The sequence below is a fragment of the Mesitornis unicolor genome, unplaced genomic scaffold (assembly GCF_000695765.1).
Source record: "Mesitornis unicolor isolate BGI_N332 unplaced genomic scaffold, ASM69576v1 scaffold5267, whole genome shotgun sequence".
NCBI classification, from domain to species: Eukaryota; Metazoa; Chordata; class Aves; order Mesitornithiformes; family Mesitornithidae; genus Mesitornis; species Mesitornis unicolor.
Window position 1 is genome coordinate 82961 of NW_010198430.1, and position 13527 is coordinate 96487.

General features: G+C 44.2%; 1 protein-coding gene across 1 annotated transcript in view; it reads left to right on the plus strand.

The window, feature by feature from the left end:
• Positions 1 to 6766, plus strand: part of SPTBN5 (spectrin, beta, non-erythrocytic 5) — a gene marked incomplete at its 5' end in the record, with an annotated part of 88946 nt that extends 82180 nt beyond the window's left edge. The window contains 8 exon segments of the mRNA XM_010189148.1: positions 1 to 17; positions 1000 to 1620; positions 2610 to 2681; positions 4256 to 4342; positions 4764 to 4855; positions 5048 to 5133; positions 5599 to 5734; positions 6469 to 6766. The exon segment at positions 1 to 17 is cut by the window's left edge and continues 97 nt beyond it. Of these exon segments, the coding sequence (XP_010187450.1) occupies positions 1 to 17; positions 1000 to 1620; positions 2610 to 2681; positions 4256 to 4342; positions 4764 to 4855; positions 5048 to 5133; positions 5599 to 5734; positions 6469 to 6655 (1298 nt within the window).
• Between the last annotated feature and the right edge of the window lie 6761 nt (positions 6767 to 13527).

Sequence of the window (13527 nt, forward strand, 5' to 3'; positions counted from 1 at the left end):
AAGGTGAGAAGTAGAAGGTTGATGAGCTGTGTATGAGAGAGGAAGATGTGGGGGCTCAGTCGTTCCATGTAAATGAATTCCTGTACTGGAATGAAGTAAATGAGTGACCAAAGCTGAGATATTGCAGAGCAGCTGAGAACGAGACTTGTGTGAGGATCGAGTCCAACTAGCTTGCAAAAGCTCTGGAGGAGAAGTGGAAGCTTTCTTCTGCCAGGAGCAGCAAAAAGGGTTTGTAGAGCTCATTACTGTGAGAAATGGGGTGATCCCTTGCAACATGGCTGGGGAGATTTTGATTCAGTCAGGATTTTAGTAGGAAGCTGCAGCCACCTGACAGTGCTGGAGAAGGATAGCAAAGGGCTGAAAATGAAGGGGGACCAAGGTAGAGATGGGCCTTTTGTCTTCTGGCATCAGAGTTCTACAATAGATTGCATTAAGTACCGAAAATATTCAGTCAGCAGATCCTGTTCCTCGATCCTGTTTCAATGGCTTTTATAATTATGTTCCTGAAATAATGAGCAAAACATAGCTTTTGTGTTTGGCATTAGGCTAAAAATTAGCTTAGCTGATTCTGCCTTTTTTCAGTGATTTGCAAATTGGCTAAATGAAGGGGCAAAGGTCCTCCACTCTAAAATTGTCCATGAGAACACCCCTGCGTACTCACTTCAGCAGACTTAAAGAAGCAGTGCCACACAAGAGAAGAGTAGTTTCTCTAGAGCTTATTAAATACTCAGTTCCCAGAGAACTGAGCAAGAGCAGGATTTACTCTATTTGGGATTAACTGCCATCAGTATTAATTGTTTGGGCAACAAAATAACACTCATCATATAGCAATTAAGTTCAGTTCTAACTCTAAGAATGCCAGTGGAGGTACAGGCCTTCAATGCCAGGAGAGAGTGTATCTGAAAAACTATTCCTGCTTAAAATAAAAGAAAATCTTAGGTAAGAACCCATGAATGCACTGAAGGTAATTTTTAAACATGTAACACTTGTGTTTCACAGAGGGAGATGAATCTTCTGAAACAAGTGGACACAGAAGAGAGTGAGCAGAAGGATAAAGGCAAAGTTGTACGGGTTCCCTCTCTGAAAAGAAAAACGTCTGACAAAAGGAATACACCACCAAAAGTGACAGAGATAAAGAGCACAGCGCCACTGCCACCTGTGCCTGTACCCAGCCTGTCCTGGAGGGCCCCACTTGAAACTATTTTCTCCCCCATTGAAAAGCCTTCATCAGCATTCCAGCAATTCACTGCGGGGGGAGTCCCAGAAGTGCTGAGCAGCAACAAAGCAGAAATAAAAGCTGAGAGGAGGCTCAGTGATATTAACACTCCACCTACACCAAGGATGGCGGGCACACAAGCTACATCTTTGGAAAGTCACAGTTCTCTAAGTTCTCCTTTATCTCCTGCCACCATAAGCCAGCAACACAGCAGCAGTTTGTCAGAGTCATATGCCACAGGCCTTTTATCACCTCAGGAAAAAAGTGCTAGAGGCTCCTCTTCCTCCAGCCCGCAGACAAAACCGATAGCAACTCCACCTGAGCCTGGCCAAAGGTCACTAGAAAAATCACCAAACTTACTGCAGTCTAACTCCTCTTGGGAGAGATTAGAGAATACATCTTCGGTAAGTGTCAGGGATTCCTGGCTCTCTCCTCAAAAAACTGCTACCGTGTGCTAGTTAAAGTAGGAAATATAGGAGGTTCTGTATGAAAGTCACCAAGAGCACTGAACAATGGGCATTTCAGTGGATACACTCATGGATCCAAACAGCAAGAGCCATTTTATGTGTCTTTGCAGTTGATACACTTTCCAGAAAGACAGTTGATTTAAGCAGCTAGGTATAGCTTAAAAGCATTTTTAATTTGCTCAGGTTTATAGCCCAGGTCTTGACAACTGTATTGGTTTCTGTTTTTCTTTCTCAAGCTAGAGGTTACTCATATTGCTGTGAAAGCTCAGCAGAGCACTTACCAAGAGCCAGGAGATGCTGCCTCGCAAAGAGGCTAGAACGCTGATTTATCCATGCCCTCTATATGAGGTGGTGCGGCTTAGTGTCCACTGAGTTTAGAAGTCAGAGAGAGGCAGGACTTAGTGGCACCATTGCCGAAAAGCTGACCTGGTGCAGGGCTAGAACCAGCAACTCCTGTTTGCTCACCCTGGCAGGAAATGCACTGTTAACTCATGGACAGGTAAAAATTGTTACCTTCCCCTCTTGCACTTTGAGAGGAATGTGTTTGTCACATACCCAAAGTGTACCAGTACAACTACACATTTGTGTAACTCAGTATTATTATAGGGGTAATACGAATGACTTTAGCAATTTAAGTTGTGAATTGTAATTAATAATGCAAAAATGATATTAATTAATACACCACAATAGAGCAAATTCTGTAAGCAAATCATTCTTGAGGGATGCGAAGTCTCTTCATTTAGGTAGCATATCAGAGATGTGACTGCAACCTAGAGAGGATTTCTAGCTGTGCTGTGAATGTAAAGGCTGGAGGCAGTAGGGATCAGTTTCTCTGTGTGGAATTTATCTAGAAGGACCTTCAGAAATTACAACATACATTTAAGGGCCATTTAAAAGCTGAACAGTAATGTTCTTGTGTGTCTCAGGTTTCTGCACGTCTCCAGCACATGGAGGGATTCCTGGAAAAGAGAGACCAGCTCCTTCCAGGAAGACAACAGGTAGAAACAAATGCCATGCCTCTGGGTCAATTAATGTTTCCTTGAGTTACAGTCCAGATCTGATCTGACTTCTTCAGGATAAACTCTTGCTAAAGAGGAGCTCAGGACTGTGGGTTTCATTCAGTTACCACTAAAATCCATGAAGAAGTGTTGGCAGTACCTGATCAAGTCCTTAAGAGAAAGACAGAATGGATTTTTGCATGTCATGGGAATCATGCAGAACAGGGTCTCTCTACATTTAATGGATTTATGAACCAAAGCCTAGGTTGCATGAGCATGTTGTTATATCCCCATAATTACAAATATAGATTTCAATATATTAACTGAATAGAGAAAAAAAAGAAACAATATTTAAAAAATAGAATACAAGCAAAAATAGAATAAAAACCAAAAATAGAATGCATTGGAAATGTATTGAAAGAAATCAAATGTATTAAATGAATTAAAAAATAGACTACAAACAAAAATAGAATCCAAGGCCCAGTATCAGCATGTGATCATTTGTTGGCAGAGGCAGCCCTCACTTCCATGCTCCCAATGCAAGGTTTCTGATTATGTTTGAAGAAGCAGTTTGTTTAATCCAGGGCTGAATGCAACTTTAATCTAAATTCTCATCCTGGGAAAGGGTATTACTTCAGGTCAGTAGGCTAATGAACATAACAGGACAGGAAATTTTCTAATATTCACCGCCAATCTGTAGACATCTGGGTTTTCGCTGAGGTATTGCACATAAGCAAGTTGTCTTGGATCGTTTGTCCTATAAAATATTTCCTCTGAAACTTTTAACTTGACAGACCTCTTTAGAAAAATGGAATCTGGTATGGACTCCATCTTCTGGAAGACAAATTTAGTTTTTCCTCTCTTCTGTATACACTGAATTTAGTCTGCTGTGATACTGAACTTCTGTACTACCAAACAAGAAAAACTACGTCTTGTCTTCCTCAGGACTCTTTTCTTCCTTTTCTCTGAATGACCAAATTGTCAACTGGATTCACTGGCATAACAAAATCAGAATATACACAAATAATAGGATCCTTCATCCAGAAGAGTCTCATGGCACTAGGCTGACTTTTCAGTGGTCCATAGTTGGGGTAGGAAATAGCAGCTGCTTTTGCAGTGTTCAGTAGCATTCCACTGGGCTTAGTTTAGGAAATGAAGAATTCAGCAGCCACATTAGATTGAAACCACACACTTAATAAAACCAGACTGTGACCAGCAGGCAAGGGCCAGTGTTCCAGCTAGGGAAAAGGTGGGGTTTTAGTGGCCGAAACTGGGCATAACTTTGATTACCCACCTTCTCTCAGAGATGTTGCTGAATACAATATGGTGTAGAGCTTGCTTGCACCTGATTATGTCATTTGTCTTGGCTCACAGAGAGACCCTTCCTGAATCACCCACACCAAAAACAGCAGCAGGTTCTGTTTTTCCACAACATAATCATGACTAAGAGAGCTTCTGTGATCATAACATGGGCAGCTCCTGGCTTCCTGTGGAAGTTGCACATGAAAGATTTCACTACTTCAATAACATATATAGCTAATAATTGGATTTTATTACCATTTCTCTTCATGCAGCCAGGCTCAAGATCTTGGAAATCCTTCTACGTAAAACTTGATGGATTAACGCTTGATTTCTATAATGATGAAAACGAAGCATCTAAGGTACTTTTGGTTTTGAATCTTTCTAGTAATGTCTGTGTTAACCTATGTAAAAATGCATCTAAAAGCAAACAGAGTTACATTTGCTGTGGATTGGGCCTGGGGTAATCTGTGTCTTTCAAATGTCAGCTGGGTGAAAGTTCAACAATTGTTCACCTGATACCAAACATAAGACAGAATAAGAAGCTTTCAGACATTTTCAAACATATTCTTTAAAAGAAGTATCTTATTCAAGAACTGCTTTCAAGATACAATGCACTAGTCCATTGTTCCTCTGTGGGTCTTTCTACTCAGTGATCCTAGTTATAAAGTTAGAAGATAAAATGGTAGTATGGGCGTGCAGTCAGCCTGCAGGTTGGTATGGAATTGAGTCCTAGCAGAAAAGATGCAGAAGACATTTTGTTTTAATTCCATCTTCCTTCAGAATGTGTCCATGCTCCTGTCCCTCAGCATTCCTGGTGCCAAATGTGAGAGGCTGGTGAATTACATCAGGAAAGAGAACACCTTCATGTTGCGGTAAGCCTTACGGGAAGCATACTAATAAAAACCTACACTGCTACTTGTGCGACTGCATTCTCCAATAGTCACCTAAGACTGTGTTGTTAGGAGACGAAACTGAAATGTCTTACAGTGCTCCCCCTACTCATAAGGACAGAAGATATAAGACAAGACAAACTAGAATTCACCTTCTCCTATCCTTATTTACAGGCTGAGAGATGGGGCAGAGTATTTCTTTGCAGCACCTTCTCAGACAGAGATGGAAGACTGGCTGCAATCACTACAGAATAATATAGGTACGTTCTCACTTCCTTCAAGAATGAACTGTGGTTTTACCAAGTGATGGTGAGAGAATGAGGTGTCCTTAGTTTGGGGCATTCTGAGTTGTCCTTTTTGCTCTGCAGTACACAAGTCACCTGCCACTTTGTGGTGTAATGGCCTGGCAGGAGAATGCCCAGCGTGACTTGCAAAGCAGCCTCTCAGTTGTACTGCAGCTGGCATCAGGTTATTCCCAGGGAGGGACCTTGCCCAAGGGCTGTACTCATCCTTTTATTAAGGAGTTGCTTTGGATCTTGATCAACAGCTTTTCTTCTGAATCTAGATCTCTTTCTGGACACCTCACTGGGCAGTGGCTTCCTGGAAAGGAAGCCAGAGCGCAGTTATGGCAATGATGTCCAGAGAAAATTGTTATGGACCCAGAAATGGCAAACTCTGCCTCTAACACTACTTCAGGTTTTCAGTACGTTCTTTGAACTCTGCAGGACACAGTAACAGGTCACATTCCACTGTGATGGTGCAGCCTTTCACTCCAAGCACAGAGACCTCCCAGACGAGACTGTGGGACTTGCCAGACAGAGACTCTGCTGAAAGACTGACCAGCAAAAGCTCACTCCTGAGGTAGGAGTTCTGTGCCACAAGGCTGAACAGATGTCAGTGCTGTTTGTGCTTAGGTAGCAGTCACCTACAAAGGGAGATTGCCCTGAGATCAGAAAGTCCTGCTCCCGTCACTATGCCAGAAAAAAATACATTATTCTTTCGTATGACCCTGCCCCAATTAATTTGTGTCATTTACGATGTGCTACAGCCAGTTTTTAAAAATGAGCCTCACTATAGTCAGTCATATCCTGTCTGTGCTTAATGACTTAAAACTGGGACACTCAGAGGAAATCTTATATCACCTATTGCACACACCAAAGTTACTGAAATAACGTATCTGCTATGACGGCTGGGTTGCCTGTATGCTCAACAGAGAGAGACTTGTTCCAACACATGAGGGAATCAGAACAGGAGTCTACAATATGTGCTTTGGATTTTCCTCTGAACCTTCTCTCCACCAGTTGTCTAAAGTCACAGTGCATAAAAACTTTCCTCAAAGGCTGTTTTGAGGATCCAAACACGGGCATGTAAAACACAGCCACATCCAGATTCAGAAATTTGACCTGTAGTGTAAATCACTGTCTGCTGCATTTGGAGTCTGTAAAAATCTTACAGGTTATGATGTGAAATCCTAGTCTCTTTGCCTGGTAGGTTTTTTCTGCTGAGCTAGACACCTAACAAATTCTTACATATACACAGTTACTCCAACTCCTCTAGACTGTACCTGATTTTCTGGTGATGTATGTTGTTGATAGGAGAACACCTTCCTTCAAAATCAAACCGGAGAGAGAGTCTGCAGAATTTTCCAGAGATTTTAAGGTGTATGGGACTGCAGTGACACAAGCCTCCAAACCCACCCTAAGCCTAGAACAAAGTGGTAATAAAACAAATCTGCTTCCATCTCTACGAGAAGCAGGAAGAGAAAAACATTTTCCTCGATGAATACCATTATATCTTAACCCAGCCCTCTGGAAATGTATTGATACGTTTTAAGTTAATCACTACCTTTGGAACTTATTTTAATTATGTATTAAATCAAATAAAACCATTAAATGTAATTAAACAGAACTGCATCTGGTATGCTTTTGTGTAAATGATGGCTTCATCATAGAATCACAAAATGCTTTGAGTTGGAAAGGACCTTCAGAGCTCATCTAGTCCACATCCCCTGCAATGAGCAGGGACATCCTCAGCTAGATCGGGTTGCTCAAAGTTTCATCCAACCTGACCTTGAATGTTTCCAGGGATGGGCCCTCTACCACCTCTCTGGACAACCTGTTTCAGTGTTTTACCACCCTCGTCGTAAAAAAAATCTTCCTTATATCCAGTCCAAATCTACCCTTCTTTAGCATAAAACCATTACTCCTTGTCCTGTCACAACAGGCCTTGCTGAAAAGATTGTCCCCATCTTTCCTATAGGCCCCCTTTAAGTACTGAAAGGCTGCAATAACATCTCCCCACAGCCTTTTCTTCTCCAGGCTGAACAACCCCAGCTCCCTCAGCCTGTCCTCACAGGAGAGGTGCTCCAGCCCTCAGATCATTTTTGCAGCCCTCATCTGGACCCACTCCAACAGCTCCATGTCCTTGTACCGAGGGCTCCAGAGCTGGACGCAGTACTGCAGGTGAGGGCTCACCAGAGCAGAGGGGCAGAATCACCGCCCTCCATCTTCTGGCCACACTTCTTGTGCTGCAGCCCAGGATGCAATTGTCCTTCTGGGCTGCGAACACACATTGTTGGCTCATGGCTGAAGAGCAAAGAGCAGCTACGTGAACTTCAGCAATTCCTGTAACATCCCAAGTCTGGGCTCTGGACAAGGAGCCAAAAGATCTGGCTGCAGTCTGATGCCTCTGTCCCGCACAGGAGGCAGTCTCCTGCCACTAAGGCTCTTTGATTCCTCTTTATTTGTCAAATAAGAACCCTGAATATAAGTAATGAAGATGACTCTAAGACTTTGTAGATCTGTAGTATGAGGTTCCCCTTTCATTTTCCTGCTGGCCAGGCCACCAGTCAAAGCAGAGAATGAAAACTTGGGCAATAATGCTATAAAATTGCTGAAATAAGTGGATAGCTGTGTTGAACTGAATCTTTTCGTACAGGGAGTTAGACAGACATGTACACACCCACACCCATGCTTGCACACACGTGAACTTGTGTGAGAAGATGCTCATGTTCCAAACTCACCACCCCAACAGCGATGCACTATTACTAAGTCCCTTCTCAATGGCTAAGACTGAGGACCAGAGCGTAAAGATCAGGCCCCACACTAGGTCCTGACCTCAGTTAAAGAAGTTACAGAGCCTGATAGAATTGTGGAGAAACAAATGACATAAAGAAATTCTTTAAAGAGTTTTTTACTGTGAAATGAGAATATGGCCTGCAGGGATTTTTCTCAATATGATGTCTCATTCCTTTCACAATACATCATTGCGTTGGAAACCAGATAGCAAGTCAAAAGTATATACCAAGAGAGGGGAATGATCTAACCACAGCGGAAGCAATGTGCAGAAAAGAGTTGTCACCATTGTCAGAAATTGTAGCAATCCAGCTTGCCAGAGCTGCAGGCCTGTGAAAGACTTCGGTCTTTAAATCGTTTGAGCTCGACACTGACAAATGAGAGGAATTAGATGCTGTCAGGTCTGCACCTCACTCCCAGGGATTGTCAGTCATGCCAAATTGCATTATTGTGGCCTTAGATGAGATCAGACTAAGAATAACTGCAATCTGATCCCCAGTCTCCATAGACAAAACATAATCGCACTTAATGCTTTGTCTCCCCTTACGATGTTTTCATGCTCTATTTTTGCCTGGAGGTGCTGACGTAAAAGGACTCATTGAATTGGCTGTGCAGTTAGGGCAGCTCCAGCGTAACCAGTTTATTTTGTAGTGCTCTGAATGGCACCTTGCAAAGCCACAGCTCTTGAAGCTAAGCAGTAACCCTATGATCCAGCAGAATGTCCCTTGGCAACCTCCTGAGCATCACTGCTGGGGAAGAAGGCAAGTTAAGAGAGCAGTTATTTCCTAAGAAGATGAACTTCTCAGGGTTTGCCAGATTCTTACAGGGAATACACTCAGCCTTCAAAAATAAAAGAAAAAGTCACGTTTGCAAAATTTTTGTTTTATAAGCTATAAATAGTCCATTTTCAAAGGTAGTTTCTGCAATTCTTTCTCAGGGATTGCATCTACCACTATAAGGGGCAAATAAAGAGGTAAACATCTCTTTTGCCGTTTGCCAGAGGGATGGGAGGGGGAGAGCTTGAAAAAAAGTAGATCATGAGGTGGAAGCCTGTCATTATTGTATGTGTGCGTTTATTGCAAATGTTAATTGAAGAATGAGCGGGTTTTGGGTTCACAGGCATCCACACCCACAAGTAAGCTGGGGCTCACTTGTAATTATAGGGGCAATGCCTTAAAGCATTTTATATTCTAGTGTAGGTCTCAATGTTTTTCCCAGTAGGAGAGATGTAGTGGCCTGCTGATTTCACCAGCAGGATTGCCCAGTCCTTGTGCTTTCACCAAGTCCAGCTTCCCAAAGCAGAAGCCTCACAGGCCATGTGATCCCAAATGAGGACTCCATCCGCCTCCGCACAGCTCCCGTTTCCTCATCCCCCCACACCCACATTTCAAGCCCTGTGTCCTTACTTGCATGATAAGCCCTGTGAAGTGCACTGAGGAGGCAGTTTAGGCGGCTCAAGCCATCGCTTCCTGCGAGGCATAAGGTGCTGTTGCTCAATAAGACTCCAATAAACTGCCAGCAGTAACTGCTGAGAGTGTGGCTCTTCAGCGGGGATGCATGTGAGACGTTTCAACATTGTTTTTCCCAGTAGAAACCCCAAAGAGGCTCAGAGGAGATGATACACCCCGTGCTGCACAGCAGCAACAGGAGGACCTCCCTCAAGATGCCTCAACAAGGAGGGACTGATGTGTTCAAAGGTAAAATTACCAGATTTATTTTGACCATTTATATTCTGACAGTACTGGCTGCCAGGATCAGCTAGGACCAAACTGAGGCAATGTCACATAGCTTTATCTCAGGTACTGTTGAGGTTTAAAACCTGATGGCAACTTAGCACCATGTGGCCACTCACTCCTCACCCTGGTTGGATGGGGAGGGGAAAACATAATTAAAAAGCTCGTGGGTTGAGAAAAAGACAGGGAAGGATCACTCACCAGTTACAGTCGGGCAAAACAGACTTGAGGGACAAAAAAAAAAATCAATTTAACTTGTTACCAATCAAGTCAGAGCAGGATAATGAGAAATAAAATCAAATCTTAAAAGCCTTAAATCCTGCCACCCCTTCCTTCTTCCTGGACTCAGCTTTACTCCAGATTTTTCTCCGTTCTCCCTTCCAGCAGCAGAGGAGGACAGGGAATGGGAGTTGTGACCAGTTCATCACATGTTGTTTCTGCCACTCCCTCCTCTGAAGGGGAAGGACTCCTCACACTCTTCCATGCTCCAAAGGTGGGGTCCCTCCCACAGGAGACAGTCCTCCACAAACCTCTCTGACGTGAGTCCTTCCCATGGGCTGCAGGCTTGGGGACAAGTGGCTGGAGCTGCCAGGCAGAAAAGGACCTGGAGGTGTTGGTGGCCAGCAGGATGACCACGAGCCAGCACTGTGCCCTTGAGCCAAGAAGGCCAATGGCATCCTGGGGTGTATCAGAAGGAGTGGTTGTAGGTCAGAGAGGTTCTCCTGCCCCTCTGCTCTGCCCTGGTGAGACTGCATTTGGAATATTGTGTTCAGTTCTGGGCCCCTCAGTTCAAGAAGGACAGGGAATTGCTTGAAAGAGTCCAGCAGGGCCACAAAGATGATTGAGGGAATGGAGCATCTCCTGCTGAGGAGCGGCTGAGGGAGCTGGGTCTCTTTAGCTTGGAGCAGAGGAGACTGAGGGGAGACCTCATTCATGTTTATAAATTTGTAAAGGGTGAGTGTCAGGAGGAAGGAGCCAGGCTCTGCTCTGTGATGTCAAATGACAGGACAAGGGGAAATGGGAGCAAGCTGGAGCATAGGAGGTTCAACCTGAACACGAGGAAAAACTTTTTTTACTGTAAGGGTGACAGAGCATGGCCTAGGCTGCCCAGAGAGGTTGTGGAGGGCTTTTGCCTATTTCCTCTCTCTTTTGGAACCAAACAGTAAATTTTTCTAAAATTTGGGAAAATGCTTGCAACCTTAAATATGAGGCATGGTAGAGGTGCAATGGGCTAAATGTTTATTATGTATTTGCAGCACAGAAATCCAGGCTAGATATATGTGACTGTTCCAGTCCTGGGTTCCCACAAAAAGAAAATCCATGGCACGTGTTCTGGGAGGATGAAAGCCAGCAGACACAGAGTTTGTTCTTCTAAGGACTCTGAGCAAGCAAAATGAAGAAACTCATGGAGACGTAAAGCAAGCAAGTCCCTCCCCTCTGTAACCCAAAGCAAAACCCTATAATCTCTTTAATATAATTCAGTATTCATAAATATCATGTTTTCCCCCTTAAGCTTTCGTACTTCCCAAGGGAAGATGCACAAGCAGAGCACAGAGCTCTGCTGACCACCCCAATGCCCTAATTCCTGCCCAGGCCCAGCCGACACCTGACCCTCGAGGACTCCACTTGGCACAGGTCAGGCCCACGACACGTTACCAGCATTAGTCACTGCACAGCACCCAAACCAATTAAAGATGCCACTAGGGACAATTTAGCAGGATTGTTTGTACACTGTAGGTTAGACAGGTTTGGTTGTTTTGGAAAGCGGAGGGTTTGACCTGAAATGCACGCTATTCTTTCCTTCCCTTTTGCCACCACAAAACCAATTTGTCTGTACACCAGGGCTGCTCAAGGTCATTTTTCTCTCAAGAAGTCCTGTCTGAATGGTGCATTAGCAGCATACTGTACCTGGAAATTTTTAGCTGCTGTGGACAGCCTCCTTTCTCTCTGAGAGGGGAAAACTTAGGAATAAGTGTGGTTTCAGAAATGTAGCTCCTCCCCCCAAGCAAAGGCTTGGCTGCCAGTGCTCTTCCAGGGACAAGTCCAAGCCTGGAAGAAAAGTATTCAGCACAGGGCTGCTGGTGGCTTTGGGTTTTCTTTTACTGTGCCTCAGTGAGAGGGTTCAGCTGGGATTCTCATCTCCATGTACTTTAAATCCTTATGTCTAAGAGGTATAATAATATAGGAAAGCGGCAGGCATGCAATTAAAGCTGAGCATGTGTGTTTGTCTAGAAACCAAACACACTCATGTCTGGACGTCCACCCCTGCAATGGACTCATAGAAAGGGAGTTTCAGCTGATTCTGAATTCACTTCTTCACCATTCCAGATGAAGCAGAGCAGATCCAAAAGGGAAAGACAGGGACTCCTGGTGCACCTCAAAATAACATGCTGATGAGACTGTTCACCTGAGACACAGGTTCAAGTCCTGCACTCCAGACTTAGCCCAGGCTCCTGAGGCTGAAGAAGGAGTGATCAGATGAGCCCTTCAGCATGGGGTAGGGCCTGTTCAGCCCTTTTTTTTGCTTAAATACTTGTCTACTGGTGCAACCATTTGGATTTTATGTTCTGCTTGTTAAGGTATAGTTCCAACATGAGGAAGAATATCTTTTTTTTCCCCATTTATGTTTCTGAGCCAAAGAAAAAAGTTACCTAGCATGAAGCTGGAGAGAAAAGGCACTGCTTTTCACCCAGGACAGTAGAGTGGCTTCAAGTCCCTAACTCATCTGACAAGGACTTCAGCCTTGGTCCCTTTTTAGCCAGCCTGAATCCAGGTTGTTGCTCTTTGTATGCAGTCTTCTCTGCTAATTTTCCAGTGAGTGGATTTTATTCCACTTTTTTCCAGGCTCTCAATGCCTGTGTAAACCAGAACATCTTACTGTTGTTTTTTTTTTCCCCACCCAATCTTGAAATCAGTACATGTCCCACAAACTATTCAGCAGGCACCAAGCATAAGCAGTGCTAGTATAACTGAGAAAAACATAGTCCTCTGTTTAAGTGCGTAAAGACTTTCACATGGGTCTGGTGTTCCTTTGCAATATTTTATTCTTAACTGATATAGTACTGAATGGTTAAAAGACACAAGCAAGCAATTTCTATAAAGAGTAGCTAAGAGTTATAGGAACAAACGTCTGTTTCCTTTGTGTTTGGCAGCAGATAGCAGGCTCTGTATTTGCAGCGGTTTTCCAGTGATCTGGGGTGCATTTTGGATGAGGTTTTTGCACACATGCATTCATCTTCAGTGGTTAAGCAAACATAACGCCAGAACAGCAGGGATCGGTTTATAAACACACCATGTGCTTTTTCACATACACCTTTTCACAGTGAGACACAGAGAGACAGCTTTCTCCTCACAGCGCCTGCTTTGGTTTGCACGCACTCTGCTCACAGAGCCATTCAACCACGCGTGGCACAAGGCCTGGCAAGACTGGGGACAAGGAACAAACATACCACCTCTGGGGAACAACCACACGACATTTCGGTGGTCCATTCCTTTAGGCTCCACGTACACCCTAAAGGAAGCAAGGATCAAGGAGCAGACCTGAGCGCAGGTCACTGATCAGCCACACGTCACTGCAACTATGCTCTATAGTTTGAAGGGTTTTCGGCTGAGCAAATCAGCACGCTCTGAACCAGAGCCCATGTGTGCTTTGGGGGACAGCAAGTGCCAGCCAACGTTTCCCAACAAGCTGTAAGGATGAGACTGTGCCAGGGGTAGGGCCCTCCACCCTGCAGAGTCCTCCAGCAGCCTTTGCCCTCACAAATGCCCTCCAAATCCTCCTGCCACCCCATCAGGCCAGCAACGTACTCCCTCAATGTCATGCTACATAAACAAAAACCAAAACAAA